At 43.6% G+C, this 18,602-nt stretch overlaps 2 protein-coding genes across 3 annotated transcripts in view; both read right to left on the reverse strand.

Moving 5' to 3' along the window:
* The window catches only part of LOC119161379 (solute carrier family 25 member 35), an 80,818-nt gene extending 69,179 nt beyond the window's left edge, over positions 1–11,639 (reverse strand). The window contains exons 1-3 of one of the 2 annotated variants that reach the window (XR_012887370.1): positions 11,416–11,638; positions 8,003–8,094; positions 449–4,198 (exon numbers count right to left, since the gene is read on the reverse strand). The gene's annotated coding sequence lies outside the window, so the exon portion shown is untranslated. Of the gene's footprint in view, positions 1–448; positions 4,199–8,002; positions 8,095–11,415 lie in introns of those variants that run through there. The other variant, XM_037413820.2, reaches the window with a different exon arrangement.
* A 6,067-nt stretch (positions 11,640–17,706) lies between these two features.
* Positions 17,707–18,602, reverse strand: part of LOC119161384 (ubiquitin-like protein 5) — a 46,787-nt gene continuing 45,891 nt past the window's right edge. Inside the window, exon 4 of the mRNA XM_075879414.1 lies at positions 17,707–17,888. Coding sequence (XP_075735529.1) covers positions 17,845–17,888 — 44 coding nt within the window. The 3' untranslated portion in view covers positions 17,707–17,844. The remainder of the gene's footprint in view (positions 17,889–18,602) is intronic.

Consider the following 18,602-nt stretch of genomic DNA (forward strand, 5'->3'; position numbering starts at 1 on the left):
GCTTATTCGGTAGAGCGTCGTTCTGCGGCCCGCCAAGTCCTCTTTCTTTTAAAGATAGAGAGAAGACTGCGGACGCCGCTGACGGCGGTGGATGGTTTGGGGTCGCTTATAAAGTGTATTCACACTTAAAATATCATCAAGCGGTTCTTGAGCAAGGTGCGCCAAGAAACAATTACGCAGCCTAGCAACCTGACGAGCGATATATCTTCAAACTAGCTTATGCGCGTTCCTCATTCTAAAGAAAAGTGGCCGAAATAGCCGGTTTTCGAACCAAGACCTGATGCCGCTGTGCAGACCACATCGAAAATTCCGGAGCCTTTCATTATAGCGTAATTATATGGTGGTTTTAGGACGTTAAATTGATATGTGGGGTTTAACGTCCCAAAACCACCAAATAATTATGAGAGACGCCGTAGTGGAGGGCTCCGGAAATTTCGACCACCTGGGGTTGTTTAACGTGCACCCAAATCTGAGCGCACGGGCCTACAACATTTTCTCCTCCATCGGAACTGCAGCAGCCGCAGCCGGGATTCGAACCCACGACCTGCGGGTCAGCAGCCGTGTACCTTCGCCACTAGACCACCGCCGCGGGGCGTTTTAGGACGTTAAACTCCACATATCAATCGATGTGCAGACCGCATAGCCATTGAATCAAAGAGGTGTTTTCCAGTTGTGTACATTCAATTATCATCCGAGGTTTTACGTCCCAAAACCAGGACATGCTTTGGAGGGAACCCAGTAAAGGCGCAGCACTGCTCTTCTAAGCCGGCGTTCCTGAATATATGCTACTGCATTGTATTTGACTGCCATTAAATAAAAGTTTAGCTATCGTGGTCAGTTTGTCCTTCAATGCGTTTTGTGGAGTTCTGCATCAATAGTGCGAACGCGAGTGTGGCATTAAAACTGATGTACCAGCTGATAATTGGATGCTAAAAAAGCAACTCCGGGCAAGTTATACTAAAAGATCGTTGCGACTTACGGTGATTTATCATCCACTTTGAGTTTACACGTCTTCCAAAAACCTTTATTGTTCAGTGAAGCAAATAAAGAACTTTCCGACCTGCGCATTATGGCAGGTAAATTGTGTTTAGGTAACGATAGCTGCACGTATAAAGGATGCACTCTCTGTATCCGTGCTTTTGGTGTCATAGGCCCCGGGACGGCTTTCAGCTCTCCCATAGTAGAGTACTAAGTGCTCTAAATCATTAGCCACTTTTTCTAAACACACAGGGCAAGGCCCCGGGATGGCTCTATGCTCTCCCATAATAGAGTACCTCGTACTCTAAATCGTTAAAATGTTTTCTAGACCACCACAAAGAATAATAGACTATATGTGTAAAAAGCGGCCACTCAGGCATTTTCGCGGCCCAGCAAGAAAGGGTCTGACTAACCGCTAGTTGGCGTACCCATGTTCGCTTTTGCTCCTTTGTGAAGATATGTAATAGCCTCCCGAGGAGGACAATAAATACCCAAATTTTCCGTCAAGTTTTTTGCAAAGAATTTCTATTTACTAGTGCAATTTTAATATATCCGCTCTACATCATGTCCGCTTAGGACATTTAATGCCTTACAACAAAAGAGAGTGAAGTATGACTTGAAAATGTCTTTCTGCAACTGTGTTGCACACAGAGGCACACTCATGGGGTTTAGATGTACTGTACATGTATTCCCTTCGTTGAAGCATGGGTTGTTAGCCTAGTGATAAAAACACTCGCTTTCGGAGCATGAGGGTACGGGTTCATATCCTAGCATCTGGACGAAAACGATTCTGTTGTTTTATTTATGCTGATGACAATACCGAGTCAGACCAACCACTCGTGGCGCTGAAAGTGCCGCAGTAGCTGGGCCGCAGGGCCCTACGGCAGTGTCCGCTCTTTATGTAAGTATGTTTCTCTATGACGCAACTACAGGCGTACGCTCGTTTCGTCAATACTCACGGGACGGCTTTATGCTCTCTCATAGTAGAGCACGAACTACTCGAAATCGTGAACCACTTTTCCAAACGCAGTCATCCTTTGTGGTGACGTCGAGGACAGCCTTTTGCTCTCTCATAGTAGAGTACAACATGCTCTAAATTGTCGAACATCTTTTGCTCGGCGGCCAGCGCAGGAGTTTTTACATTGATAGATTGTTTGGCTCCCTTTTTGCGTCGGCGCCGCATCTAGTAGCATCTACGTGGACGCAGTATCTATGCTACCCTACGATCGCTCCCCCTCTCTTTCTTCTAGTCATCCCTCCCAGCGGCGTTTCAATTGCTCATGACCCCCATTGCGCATGTGCGTCCCCTCTCTATATCCTCTCCTTACCTCACAACGCCGACGCAGGCTTCGCAACGCCGACGCAGGCAGCGTCTTCTAGCGAGTTTCTTGATTGAAAACTGACTACTCACGCTGCACAACCGTTCACTGGCCACCCTGCATGTATTCGCGACGAGATCAGGCTATAGACGTCAGACTGAAGATTTTTGCGGACACTCAGCGCCACCTGTCGACGCAGTTTTGAGTAGTGCCAAGTCCTACTCCTTTTCACAGTTTGCTGCGCAACGGGCTGCAACAACAGCGTACGAACCAACGATTGAGGTCATTGTTATACGTATTTGCTCATTGAACACTCAGAAAAAAAGCTATGAATTTCTCTCCCCTAGTCACACACGTCGCCGCAGCGCCCCGAAGTGCACGCTGGTTAACTCGCCTGAACGAAGGCGAAAACAAGAGAAGACGACAAAGCTACGCGTTTTACGAAAAAAGACCCCAGTCTGCACTACTGTTGCGTTGTGAATTGCCACGGACGTAAATGACTTCAGTTTTACTGATTTCCACAGCTTTCGCAAAGCAGAATGGCGACAGCGCTAAATACAGGCCGTTGCGAACCTGTTGTGTAAGCAAATTATTCGCGTTCTCCACAGCTGTTCGGTTGAGTAAGTGTGATAATGCAGGGGTCCTCTTGTTGTTCCGTTATTGTTTTGAGTGGCCTTGACGGAGAACAGTGGTAACATTGTTTATGAAGCTGATCAGACCTTTTGACTGCGGTGCGTGACGTGATACAGTAGACAGCTGACGCCCGGCCACGATAAACACCAAACACGCCACGACCACCGATAATCTCAAGTTGTCGCCACGACACAGCATTACGCAGCTTTGGAGGTTCTAAGTCCTCCTGTTAACCAAGAAATGCGAACACGTGCGTGATACGGGTCAATCGCAAAATGATCGCGACCCCAATAAGTTTTTTTTTTTTTTTTTTTTTTTCACCGTTGATCTCCGCGATTACCGGAGCTATCTCGGAGGCATCGGCTTTGCCTTTCGTTGTATACAGTGAGAAAGTGAACACGCATGTATCTCCATCTTCGGTATATGCAAACGAAAGAAGACTGTCAACAGGACATTCGAGTAGGTGTAATAAAACAGTTCAATGCACAGGAAGCGAGAAATGATTGATTGACTTGATTGATTTGTGGTGTTTAACGTCCCAAAACCACCATATGATGAAGAGACACCGTAGTGGAGGGTTCCGGAAATTTCGACCACCTGGGGTTCTTCAACGTGCACCCAAATCTGAGCACACGGGCCTACAGCATTTTCGCCTCCATCGAAAAAGCAGCCGCCGCAGACGGGATTCCATCTCGCGACCTTCGGGTCAGCAGCCGAGTACCTTAGCCAGTTGACCACCGTGGATCGTCATATGACAATGATAAAACAAATGTCTGCTTATTTCATGGGAAAAACATATTTTCTTTTTTTTAAATAAAAAATTACCACTACCTTCCGTCAATCAATAACAAGGCCACCCCAACGCTCAATACAGTGTAAAAAATGACATTTTCCGTGAAATTGTACAAAAGTAATGTAAGGCACGCCGTCTGAAATAATTTTGGACATCTGTGGTCTTTAAATATAAGTACAGAGGTAGTTTTGTGAAAATTTCAGAGAGTAAATTTCGCCCCAAGTTCATACATGGCAATCGACAACTCCGTTTTAACCTTTTTAGCCGCTGTGTATACAATTACGTAACCGCTTGTCTTTGTTATTTGCATCAAGTAGACACTACGAAACAGCAAGATATATCCTACATTGCATAAAATGAACATCCTGTATAATATATTTGTCTTCTTTAAACTTAATTTTGCAGTGTACTGGTACATATGATCACTTTTCTGAAAGCCTTACCTCGTTCGACGAATCGTTCGACATGCCACTTTCTGCAAGCAATGTGAAAAGCAGAAATTTTCCTCTCTGACAATGGACATAACAAAAAAATAAATTTGCACGATATTTCTAGTATGACATAAGATTCTGTTTATGCCAAAAGTAAGCATCAATGGCATCACGATAAACAGACATTTCATTGCAACTTATTTAAAACGAGTTACTATAACAAACATAAATTCAACAATTATCTTATTATTCTTATTGCAAGAGAATATAGAGTGCCTTGAGGTGACTTTGTAGTGATTTGACACATGTACAGACAGTTCTTAATAATTGGCGTCTGAAAGGGTTGGTAAGAGTTGAAGTACCGAGGTGTCACGCTTTACATGATTCACATGATACCATTGTAGTAGTCCCATGGCCAGATAAACATAACTAAATCTCATCTAATAGTCGATGAACTATATACAGTGCCGTAGTTCTAAACCTATATAACAACAAGGTGCACGTGCGTGGCCTTGAGCATTGTTTTTGTGTACAACCAAATCACTCTAACGCTGCATTGACTCCCCATTTATCAGACATCATGTTTGAGACGTTCCCAAGTGCATTTTACGATGTGTTTGAAGCAGAAAGTGGCACCCACATAGAAATGGCTCTTGTAAATGAAGGGTACGGTGACAATACGAGCACTCTGGAAAGTTGAACATCACTGATCTTATTGCAGTGCATTACCAGCCGAGCAAGACCAAGTGCTTTCAGGTGTCGTTCCAGGCATACGTACAAGCAGTTAAGCTCCCGCTAACATATCCGAACAAACCACCCTTAGCGAACGTGCACGACGTGGCTAGCAGACGACGCAGGGAGCAATCCACACTTCGCCATTTCGGCTAGTTGCTGCCAGGTGGCGACTCTGCTCGATCTCGCAGCCAATAACTCCATTTTGATGTACAAAGCAGTGCCGGTGGGAAATTTCGCCAGTGCGTTGTTTAACTATAAAAATTCGCAGCGTGTGCGTTTACTAAATGCCGACTGCGCGTCTCTGTGTCTAATCGGAGTCTTCTGTCTCTCATTGCCCATTAGCAGCGTTTGACATGTTCCAGTTGGAAACACCGGTCTATCACTGCATGCTTTTCGCCTCCCCAAGTTTCTCTTCTGCGTAAAGCCACGATGAGCGCCAGCGTCAACGCCGCCACCACTGTAACCATTAGCCCCCATTGCTTCGCATCTGAACATGATTCCCTTTAGCGGAAAATTGTGTAATTTTTAAATGCGAAGCCTGTCTTAGCGAACTACCGCGAATTTGAGCGTATCTATCTATCTACCTATCTATCTATCTATCTATCTATCTATCTATCTATCTATCTATCTATCTATCTATCTATCTATCTATCTATCCGCTTACGAGTGGGTGCTCTCGTGGTTAACCCCCAAACTTGGCGTGAATTAATATTATAGCATGGGAGGGTTTGAAGAATATGATGCGTTGGTTAAGACATCGATAATGTCACAATTTCATCGCGTATGTCGTCAAACACTTCCCGCCAGACAGTAGCACATACCCACGTGCAGGTATGTGCCGCTGGTATGCGGGTATGTGCCACAGGTGATTAACACTTAGTATCTACCCAGGAACGACGAGAACACACATGGGCAATTTTAACGCGTGAGCGTTAAGCAATACGATGCATCGGTAGCGTAGACCCAAAAAAAGGCATAGGATAAATGCAGGGTTCCAGCTCCAATCGAACTGAGGAATTCTGCATGGTAATGAAGCATTCTACCACAGAGCTACGCGAGGTCTCGGAACTACTTTTCAAATAGACGGTAATCTTTGTGGAACGTCAATAGTAATTGCAGCGCTGCCTACACAATTTACAAACATTACCTATGTACTCCTTTGATACAGCCGCCACGTCGGGTTAACGTGAATTGTGGTTAGGTGCCATGCACTGAAGTTGATTTATGTAGCAGTGCCCAGGACCAGCATCCTCGCGAGCATCAGCGCTTCATATCAGCTTCTGGTGTTGCTAATACGCATGTTCCAGTTGCCATCGTTGCGCAAGTGCAAACAGCTGGTTATATCAACATTTCCAACTTTTCAACCTATGTATGTGCGTGCAACATTTGTACATATATATTTGTGGTAATATTTATTGCGTCACTCAATAAAAAAAATGTAACAGGGTATGCATCCCTCCGCATGCTTCGCATAACGTCGATTCCCAGATACGTGGAATCTGCCGATTTTTTTTTTTTTCAAGATTGAAGTGATTGCTTATGCCAGCTTTGTATTTCGGAAGGCGGCGTTTTCTATCCCATGCTGTGGTTTTTATCGCGCGCTGTCGTTTTTAATAAATTGCTTGTTCTTCCCAATAAACTTAAGCTGGATGTCAGCGCTCGTCTTCGTCTGTCTCGTTGTTCCACGTCATCCCTTGCGCTGTCTGCAGTCACTAATCACTCTCGTGATGAAATATCAACTACCCACTTTGCTCTAGTTCACCGTCTGCTGCCCAACTCTCTCGAATATGTCGACCTTCAACATTTCCGTCTTGTTATGCAAGTGCGTTAAGCAACCAGACATACTATGTCATCATCATCATCATCATCATCATCATCATCATCATCATCAGCCTGACTACGTCTACTGCAGGACAAAGGTCTCTCCCATGTTCCGCCAGTTAACCCGGTCCTGTGCTTGCTGCTGCCAATTTATACCCGCAAACTTCTTAATCTCATCTGCCCACCTAACCTTCTGTCTCCCCCTAACCCGCTTCCCTTCTCTGGGAATCCAGTTAGTGACCCTTAATGACCAGCGGTTATCGTCTCTACGCGCTACATGCCCGGCCCATGTCCATTTCCTCTTCTTTATTTCAACTATGATATCCTTAACCCCCGTTTATCCCCTAATCCACTCTGCTCTCTTCTTGTATCTTAAGGTTAAGGACATACTATGTACCGCCACTATAATTGTATGTATACCAGTCGTAGTTACCTGCTACTTTGCCTTTTGAGAGAATGGCCACGTGCTGATATCATGTAACCGGTGTGAGCAACGTACGAGTCGTTCCTTAGTATAAATTGCAAATTTAAGATATACTGAATCTCCATTGTCTAAAAGTATAATAAATGCAGACAATATCAGGACAACACTTTATTTATAGCGTATTGCAAAAACACTGTAGCTGTTATCTCAATACTTTTCCAGGCTGCTTTCTCGGCCCTATGGGGATTCCAATTTCGCTCATTATAGCCCCACACTGATGCGGTTTCGTATTAAACTTTGTGTGTCATATCAGTTTTTCGCTTTCAATATATTGATTCGTGGAGCACCTTTGACATAATGTCAAATACAATTACATTGAACTTGGGCAAATCAAATTATCCTCTACATATAAAACTATTTTCGAACACGACAATACTTTGATGCCGGTTCACAGGAAAATTAGCGGATACATCAAACAAAAGTAGCTTCAACACTTCGTACGTGTGTATGCATGTGCAAGGTTTTTCAGTTAACTTGCACCTAGCATTATAAAAAAACTATCCATGTGTGTGTGCGTGCGTGCGTGTGTGTGTGTGTGTGTGTGTGTGTGTGTGTGTGTGTGTGTGTGTGTGTGTGTGTGTGTGTGTGTGTGTGCGTGTGTGCGTGTGTGTGTGTGTGTGTGTGTGTGTTTGAGTACTTTTTATTGCCTCCGATTGCACGCCATCAGTTGATGATCACTCGAAAAAAATGGAAAGAGAGAGAAAGACAGAGGAAAGACACGAAAAAACACTTTTAAAACTCTATGAAATCGAAAAAATTCCCCATATGAAATCGCGCAGCAAGGTATGCATACTAAATTACCGCTTACATGTGCGCACTCCGTCCTTGGCTTGTGCGTGGCAGGACAGTATCCGCCGTGGGGACGTGTGCCGGCTCCTCCAGTCGCAGGTCTTCTCGAGGCTGGAGATAAGGGCCCGTATTCACAAAACACTCTCACTGCTACGGCCACTCGTGAGAACGAATTCTGGCAGCCATTCCTGGAGCCAGACGTATCACTTACGCATCTGCGAATGTGTATTCGTATGTGTGTATGGATGTACGGGGTGTTTCAGATAACTGGCGCATACTATTACAAAAACTAACGCATACGCTACGCGTGTCGCATCGGCCCGGTATCGCCTTCAGCCGCACGTCATTATATTCGTGCCAATCCTCCAAGCAAGGTAATTTTTAAAATATTTCATTAACTGTAATCAGTAATCCCAGCGAAAAAAAAAAAAATCTTCGATTCTAAAACAGTACCACTTATTCTGAAAGGTCGGAATGTTTCATCCATGCCATGATAACTGCCTATATAATAAGCTGGGCAATGAATGAAGATTGCGCAACTCACCTTTGAAATAGTAAACCTAACGAAAAATATTGAATGGAACAGTTGCAACGCTTGTTCAGCAACTACGGGTTATTCCATCAATACTAAGATAACTGGCCGGTTTATTATTTATCCAGCTTTTTTTTTAGAGTGCGCGAAATTTAAAAGTATGGTTGGCACATTTTTTTTTTTTTTCGTATAAGGAGAGGGGCTGGTTCAACCATACATTATGTATGTTCGTGTATAAGTGCCTTCCGCTTTCGATGATAAAGCCAGCGTCAGGATAGGCTGCATGAACTTTTTTTTTTCGGGGTGTACTCTTTCTGCTCACATCAAAGCTCAAAGGTTCGAGTAATATAGATACGACCGCCTATCTTCCGAAACACGGCCAATGGCCATATATATATATATATATATATATATATATATATATATATATATATATATATATATATATATATATATATATATATATATATATATATATATATATATATATATATATATATATATATATATATATATATATATATATATATATATATATATAATCGCCTCCATCAGATTTGTGAAATCTTGCGAACAAATCCAGTGTACTAGCGCTATATGCCGGCACACGACTGCGGCAGGGAACACAGTCGTGTCGTCGGATTCCTGGTCATGGCGGACGCACATTACGATGGAAAACCTTTACGCTGTGGCTTTGATGAATGTCGGGGCCGTATTCGCAAAACAGCAACAAAAATTAGAAAGCGCTTACGCTGGGATTGTTCGAAAGACGCCAAAAAAAGAAGAAGAAAGAAAGAAAGCAACAGCCAATCCCGATACTAGAGTATATGGCGAACTGGTAACCGGCACACGGTAAATAATTACCATTTATGAACGAAAATCTTCGCGGATACGCAGCTATTTAGATGTTCATATGTGACCAGCAAAGTCCCTGACACTGTTCTCGTTGCGCAGTGCTGTGCTACACTTTAGCAACATTTTTAAGTGGAGCAATAAATGGGGCATGAAACCAAGCTCTCCGAATTCAGTGTTCCTGCTTATAACAAGCAAAACAGCACCCCTGAATTGTTCGTACTCCATTGGCCAAGACCTCTTTACTGACGTTAACGAGTACAAGTATCTTGGGGTTGCAATTACCAACAACCACGCACACTTTTCTAAGACCACCTTATCAACTTTTAGAAAATTATGCCGACTGAACCATAAGCTAAAGCATGCAAGCATGCCGTAAAGTTAAAACCTTAGAATATACCAATTTTACTAGACCCAACTTTGAATACGGGTCCGTTTTTGGGAGGCACCCCTTCCCCAAAACTAGCCTTGAGGCCCTGAACAGGATGCAGACAAAAGTCATACGTTTCATTTTCCTGCACAATGCGGCCGAGTTGATTCTTTAAATGAACTTTTACGCTCTAATGGCTCTCTGGCTGTCGAAATGAGGCGAAGAATATCACGACCGAAGTTCCTTTATCTCTTATGAAATCGTAAATTTTATATATATCGCAGATCTTACATAACATTCTCTGAAATCACGAAAACCTGGTAAAACCCGTGATTCCCACTCCCTCACACTCCCCCCCCCCCCCCTTATGTTACCGGGACTAACTCTTTACATTTTCTTGCTTCCCCCGAACTATCCAGGAGTGGAACACATCATCTGCACTCACCTGAGTTATTGAGTTATTTCAGAGCTAAGTTCTATTTCGTAAGAAATATTTTAATTTTCGAGTTGTGTCTTCGTTTCATATTTGCAATTGTGTCTTGTATCTTATTTTATATTATACTTTGCCCTTCCTTTCTGAGTCACGTGGTCTGCAGTATGGTGTAAACAAATGTAGACTTCAAAAAATTAGTTCTTGTTCTAGAAAATGCCCGCCAATCGTGACTTAGGTCATACTAACGAAGCCTGCAGGACCGTACGAGATAAGTGTTTCGGCCGGGTGTATTCATAATGAAGAACGGCATAGATATTTTCAGACGCTTAGCCTTTGTAAACGGGGTCAAATGTTGCTTTTGTTCTTGTTGACAAAATTATTTCAGCTTTTATATCTTTGTGCTTTTTTTTAACAGTTGCAAGGTGAGGTTCTCTCTGACACGGTCTTTTCAGGCCTTCCTTTTTGCATGCAGCTGCATCCATTGCATGGCGAACACAGACACAGGGGTGTACTTCGGGTAACACAAGGACATACATCTCATGTTTGTGTTGGTGTATTGTGCACGTTATTGTGCACGTGTTGGTGATTTGGGTGCACGTTAAAGACCCCCAGGTGGTCGAAATTTCCGGAGCCCTCCACTACGGTGTCTGTCACAATTATATGGTGGTTTTGGGACGTTAAACCCCACATATCATTCAATCATCAACCCCAGTAGCAATTTGGAGGGACAATTCGTGCCATTAATTTCGCAGTGTGCTTTTCGAACGATGCAAAAAACGTACAAATGCATGGCTTTGGGTGACAGCATGGTTGTGATAAATTACATGCATGGATATGGTGATTGTGATGAGTCAAGATATAGGCTAAAACCACAGGTACAGGTGGTAAGCTCATCATTCTCATTTATTGCACCGTTGCGCAGGTCACAGGGGACGTAGCGTAATGTGACGCTTCGCAAATGAGCAATAACGAACGGTGGTAAACTCGGTTACTTCAAGCTCAAGCACACGTTGATATTTCCGCTACGTACGAGGAAAACAAGGAGAGACACGGCAGCGTTGGGTGCATTCATTCTCAAGGTACCGCGCATGACCAGCCACATAACTTCTAGGAAAGCGTTGCAAAACAATTCGCGCACTAAATTTCCACGTGTCAGGGCAACACAACACTTTTGTGGTGGGTAACGTTGCAGGGAAGTGCAAGCAGCGGGTGCAGCCAGAGCGCCAAAACTGCGCAGCAATATACCTTAGGATGTGCAGCGCATCCTAATGAAGATTCGATGTAGGCTCGGCGAATGCACGTAGCATGCTTGGCTGGCCATGTTCGGTCAGTCAGTAGTTGCAGTGTGTGCTTAACTGGTGAACCAAACGCGACGTTATTTTTAGTCGAGAAATACAGCTGACCGTCGATAACACAAAACAACGGGGTCAAATCGAGCAAGAGTGGAGCAGAGCGGATGGGTGCTGCCATCAAGGGACGAATAAAGTAACTACATGCACTTTCGGTTTCGGTATTGTGCACGACGAAAGTTCAAGCAAGACCCGGACGCCCGCTACACTGACGCGGCCAAGTATCCGCATAGAAACGCGTACGCTGTCAGCGTCGTCGATTCTCAAGGCCGAGAATTAGCGTCGGCCACGGTCGACGCACTAAATTCAGACGCCGCAGAAGAATCGGCAATCGCTCTAGCAACCACAACATGTACAGACGCCGCGGTGATTTTCACCGACTCACAAGCCGCCTGCAGGAATTTTACTAAGGGCCGTATCTCAGCCAATGCCATCAATATTTTGAAATGGCGAAGCACTCCACTCCCATACACTTGTGTATTATGGGTGCCAGGACACGAGGGTCTGCAGGGAAATGAAGCGGCCCACGCCGCTGCCCGCGAGCACGTCAGCCGGGCTGCCCCCTGCCCACAGGACATTCGACCCGTCGTTGAAGAGACGGAAGTTGTTCAAAATACCTACTCATCGTTACTCCAGCATTACAGGCTGGAGCGACGAGTATACCCTCCACCACACCCAAAACTGACAAAAAAGGAAAGCGTAATACTGAGACGCCTGCAAAGCAGCACATACACACATGGGGCCCTAATGCACCGTCTCTACCCAACGAGATATAGCTCTATGTGCCCGCTTTGCAACGTACCGGACACCCTGGTGCACTTGCTTCTTGCATGCCAGTGTATTGCCAGACGTAATCTGCAACAACACACGACTGATGATGAAGCAGGACGGACGAACGCAGACCTAACCGAAACGTGGGAGGCGAAGCTCGCCCTCGAGGACCTGGAAGAGCAACAACTCGTCGCCAGAGCCAAGAGGGCAGTACAAGCCAGGGGGTTCCTAAGGAGCCCTCCCACCTCAGGGTGACACCGGGCATTGCTCGGGGCACTGTTTCAAAATAAACGTTTACTTCTCTCTCTCTCGGTATTGTGCAAATTACTGTGACGAGCAACGTTACTAGGTCTAGTAACGTTGGTGGCGAGAATGAGTTTGCGATATATTTCCATGCGACCGCTATCGCGCGTTGCATATTGCGTATTCACCATGATCGTCACGATAACACAAGTATAGTGAAGTAGAACACATGGGCAATGCACCAATTTACTTGCTACACGCACGCAGCGCCTCGCTGCAGCTTCAGCACCCGTGTGCTGTAAGGGCTGCACGATGATAGCGTATGAGGATAGAGTACTCGCATGAGGATAGCGTGGGACGCATGCGAAGTGGCGATAAACAACGACATGCTTTGATTGAAAATAGGACCCCCCTCCAATATATATATATATATATATATATATATATATATATATATATATAGATTAATATAGACGCTATATATATATATATATATATATATATATATATATATATATATATATATATATATATATATATATATATATATATATATATATATATATATATATATATATATATATATATATATATATATATATATATAATATAGACGCTATATATATATATATATATATAGCGTCGAGGCCACCACGCATGCGCGAGTCTCTGACACGAGTTTTGCGTGGGGGGTGCTATTTCCCGAATTTGACGGGAGCCCCAAAGCTTCCCCCAAAAGCTTTGCGTCAGACAAACGTGACGGCACCGACTGAAGTAAAGGCTCCCGGCCAAGAGATCCTATTCGAAAACTCTTCGCTCCTGTCTGACCTAGAGCCTGCGTACGCAAAGGGAGTCGGGGTTTAACACGTCCGAAGCCCCTATTAAAAAACTGCCATTTTTTGAGCGTTTTAGAATAGCATACGCTAAGTTTGTTGCGGTCACCCGCTATTTCCGTCACTTAACGGCCGGCCGGGAGCCCAGAAGAGGTTGGCGTGCGTACCAGGCATATGCGCAGCGGCACGACACGCTAACGTAAAACTGCGCATGCTTATGGTCTAAAGCTGCCTATTCCGCGCTTTGCGACAACCAAGGAGGTTTAAATAAACCTTGCCGGAGCGGGGGCCGCCTATATATTCCGATGGAGCGCAATGAAGCGGCGCCGGCGGCCGGGTGCCAAAGCTCGCCCACCTTTTCGATGGAGGCGACAATACTGTAGGCCCGTGTGATCAGCTTTGGGTGCTACACCTTTACTCCCACTCTTTTAATCCCTTCTCACCCCCATCCCTTGTGAGCTAATGTTGAGGTGTCGCTCGCTGAAGCAGACAGTTACGGGGCTCACTTTTCTCTTCCTTTCTCTCTTAAGAACCACTTAGTGCACGTTAAAGAAACACAGGTGGCCGAAATTTCAGCCCTCCTCTACAACGTGTTTCATAATGGTGGTTTTGGTACGGTAAAACTCGCATGTTCAAAGCTCGCCCGCCCCGTCTCCCCGCCATGGTCTTCAACGGTTATGGCGGGCGCGCCTTGAGGGGTAAGTTGTCAAGAATAAGAACTCAAATGGCAGATAAGAACACAGTGGGCTTTCACTGTTTTTTATTGAATTTTTCTTTCAAGCATGAACGTCGACGAAGGGTATGTAACGCTGGTTTTTAAAAAGGAGCACACTCGTGAGAGCAGACCTCACTTTCTCGGCACTCATTTTCCGGTTTATTTTTCTTCATGAGGCAGAATCTTATATATGTGCACCCACGTGAAGATCGCTTAGTTTTTTTTTTTTTGCATGAAACATAAATGTGAGTGTTAAGAGCATCACACAAAAGCACATGCTCATCAGGAAGGATATGTTTATCAAGGCTTTCCTGGAAAGCGATTTCCTTTCTCAAGACAAGCTCATAACTTTCAGAACGTGTAGTGTTGGTTCTGCTTGGACGTCCTTTAAAGTACGGATATTCAGCCCACAGTTGACATTATTTCAATAGCATCTACACAGCTTTTCAATCCTATTTTGTTGCGCCCTCTGCTCCTGTCAATGATTCAATTAAAAAACTTTCGAGTGGCAGCTTAAGTTGTAGTCAATGAGCATTTGCACATGCAATCAGTCATCATGCATTCTAGACCCAAAGTTCACATATCGAACTACGGTAGTCGCCCACAATCTCAACGTGTTTCCTCATTTGTGACCAGCGATCAACGTACAGTATGGAGCTTTTTGGAGGCAGTGACTAAACTGTGAATCCAGCCTTTCCTTTCATAGAATTGTATGCTGTTCTCATATCGTGTGCTCTGATGATATGAGCTCAATATTAAACTTCGAGCGTACCTACTCACAAGCTGATGGAGAATAGAAGTGCAGTGTAACCGCAAACGCTTGCAGCTCTGAAGGATATGTGCCTTTCAGGCGTTTTCGTGCACTGTGGAGGAGTTGCCGAGTCTAAGAGGGAAGACTGCACTGAATAACATCCCCCTCCCTTCCTCATACATGAGCTTTTTACTCTTGATCTTCTTTATTATAGCTTCATGATAAAGCCCTGCTGATTTGTTTCAGTCTGCAATTGCTATGCGGTAGAATTTTGTTCTGAAGCTTTTTTATTTCCCCTTCGGAAAAATGAGGCATTTTTAAAAATAAAACCTGCCGTTTGGGATGAAGCAACCATCACATCTTCAACAAGCTTTTTCGAGTCGAATTCATATACCGGGAGGAGCACTCCGGGCCTTGGTAATGGTCACTTTCTTTACAGCTTGAATGAGCATTGCACAGTTCAGACCAAATACTGCTGCACTACAAATAACGAAATAAAAGGCACGTATGTGAAAAAATACAGGTCACTGGGTGTTGCCCAAATGACGTTACTTGACCTCGAAGTTGAGTTACCCCTTCTATTAACACAAAGAACTGATAATGAAATCTAGGGAGTTGTTAATTTAATTTCAATAAATAGTTAATGGTGCATCCTTTTCCTATTTGCACACTACTCCAGTGGTATCAAGCAAAAGGATGTGTATCACTGGGTTTCACAGGTGTTTTAGAAATGCGTTGAGCCTAGAAAACAACTTGCGGTTTGCAGTCCAGTCCAGTCAGAACAATTCTGCCAGGAGTGTCTCTAACATATGCTATTGTAATCTTTTAACTTTCAGTCTTCCCGTCATCTTATGGACTCAAATATTCAATTGCACACCCCGACTTGCTTCGAATATTTGGGTCCTTAAGAAATCTGTCGGGAAAAAAAAATGACCATGAGATGTGAAGACACGGTGCGAGCTGTCAACATGTGTTCCGGCACACAAAGAAGTTTTCATCAAGCTTGAAATGTGGTAGTCACAACTGAAACTTTATCCCACAGCACCTTTTCACTTTATTTATGTACCCTCGAGCAAAGCACGATGTATCCATTATGTCTGGATGCCACAGTGCCAGAGAACATCTGAAACTTGTGTGTGGCCGCAGCGACTGGCATTGCAGAAGGCCCGCTTTCTGGCAAGATGGCAGCACATGGCTTCACCTGAGGAACGCCTCTTCCACTCCAGCAAATTTGGCTTTAACCTCCTTGGCGACAACTCCAGCGCTGCTGCCACTAGCAGCATGGAACACGAGGCGTGCAGTTTCATAAATGTTCTCTTACACCCAGTCACAAGTCCCTTATAAAATCTGAGGGTGCACTATGCTTTCCTTAACCCTAAATGGTCATTAAAATACTGGACTGGCTATGCATGAGAACTTTGCATAAATTTATTTTCACACACAGTTTTGTGCTCCAGAACGAAAACCAAGATAAGAAAATGCAAGGCAATGAAATTGTGCTGCAAGGTCATTTATTGGGCATCATAGTATCATAGGTATCTGCATGGAGGACATTTTTAATGAGAGTCTAAACTAAATAGAGAAGGCGAGGGTTGCATTTTTCTACTTTGCCCTGATCGGAATCAAGTATAGGACATCAGAGCCCGTTCCTGATTGGTACTAGGCAGTCAAAGATGTTGGCATCTTCTGGGGTTACTCATTGAAAAATAAATAAAAAATATTTTCAATGGTGACACCTAGTTTCACTGTAGAGAGTGCCTGAGCATACATAAGGGTCAGTATTTGAACATAAAAAGGCACACGACACTTAAGTGCAGGCCCTTCTATCTGGTGGGTTTGGCCTCAACTTGTAAAGTAACTATAGCCATCTCCAAGTGTAGATGCCGGTTACAATAAGAAAACAAGAATTTTCATTAGAAATTATTATAACACAGGGTCATCCCACTTTTAAGATAAGAATGCAAATGCACAATGTACCCTATTGTTTACATGTAGCTCTACCTTGCAAGATCGCTCTCAAGTGACAAATTTCGGTGACTGCAAGCACAACACAAAAAACATAGCATTCTGCTTAACAGTAAGTCTTCAGATTTAGTAAACCATTTTTCTGCAAGTTTTGCTATACAACTTCTCTTTTGTACTACTTGCCACACTCGTAAGATTAATAAAAAATTTGAAAACATCTTGTGTAAAAATAGCTACTTGCAATGAGCAAAACAAAAGTTTCTGTCATTATTTCTTCCTAATTGAAGGTTAAATTTGCGCACCATTTTAGGTTGAAGAAACTCTTGATACAAGATCCTATTGGTTTTAAAGCACGAAAGGTTTGTATTTACTATGCTACCCTACACCTCTATGTATTACTTAAAGGCTATCGGGCAAGGTAAACTACTGGGTCACTCCCAGAGAAAGCGCAATCAAAGCTGGTTGCATGGAGAGCTTGGCACTGTCGAATTCTACGGTGTTTTCGCTCTGGTTGGCCCAGAGGGCCGCTATGGCCTCTCAGATTGGCTGAAAATGCAACCAATACAGAATGACGACATGGCAGAACTTCACGGAGTCCAGAATAGCACACAGAGTTGGCCAATCGTGATACCAGTGTATGGCATGTGGCTTCGGCCATCATGGCAATGCTGGAGACTGTGTAGTGTTTGCAACACCTACAGCCTGGTAGCATTTATAAAAGCACCATCCTGTAAATGTCTCCTGCAACATGTCTCAGAAGGCCCACCTTATAAAAAACTTCAAGGCAGTTGACTTGCTGGGGCTAATAAACAGTTGTACCCGACATTATGCTTAGTTAGGGTTATTCCTCCTGAGGCCTTAAGTACACTTTCCCTGTGGTCAGTAAATGAAGTCACAATAAGGAAACCATTCATGCAGTAAAAGATGTTTATTTCCTTTTCATTTGCTGATTATTTCATTCAATCAATGAAGATGCACGACAAACACTGTTGACATAAAAAAACAGAAACACTGCACAATGGTCCAATGGAGATGACCATTGTCTTCTCACTGGTAATAGAGCTCCAAGTTCATGCCATCATGGATTTCATCTGACATACACTGTCAAGGAAACATCCAAGCACCACTCTCGACCTTTTGCAATAAGAGCACATTCAACCAGCAGCGCCACATTTTACAAATGATACACTTAACACAACACTTACCAAACTTTGCATCTATAAGCATGGCAGAACAAACCGTGCACTATAAACTTAATAAAATATAGTCTTGCTTTACATAAAAAAAGTGTAATGGATCGAGGAGACCCTTTCTTTGTTACACACAACCTAATATAGCCAAGAAAAGCATAGACGACATTACTTGCAGTTTTTCAGGGTTCATGCTCGTTTACATGACAAAAATTGAAGGGTTTTCGGGGACTTTCAAGACTATGTGTGTGAATTTTCAAGAACCACAATATCTGTTAGAAACCCGATTGACACATCTTCAGGGAAGGATGGAGGCTTAAAATAGTTAGAATTCATCGAAAAAAGAAAACATTGCTAGAGCAAACATCGAAAACATGGCACCGATAACATTATCTTTCTAGACAAACTTCAATCATAGCATCTTTAGAGTTGCATAAATAATCGCTTTCGGTATAACAAGATGCAAACACAAGATAAGTCAAACTAAAAAACAGTTTAATATGCCACTTCTTGCTGCTTTTCCTGAATTTTCGTATCAATGTACCCCATTTCCTGCTGCTTGGTGTTGGCAGTTTTCCAAAGGCTTTGTTAAACTTGATGATGCACGTCAGGTCA

Source organism: Rhipicephalus microplus, chromosome X (genome assembly GCF_043290135.1).
Source record: "Rhipicephalus microplus isolate Deutch F79 chromosome X, USDA_Rmic, whole genome shotgun sequence".
Lineage (NCBI taxonomy): Eukaryota > Metazoa > Arthropoda > Arachnida > Ixodida > Ixodidae > Rhipicephalus > Rhipicephalus microplus.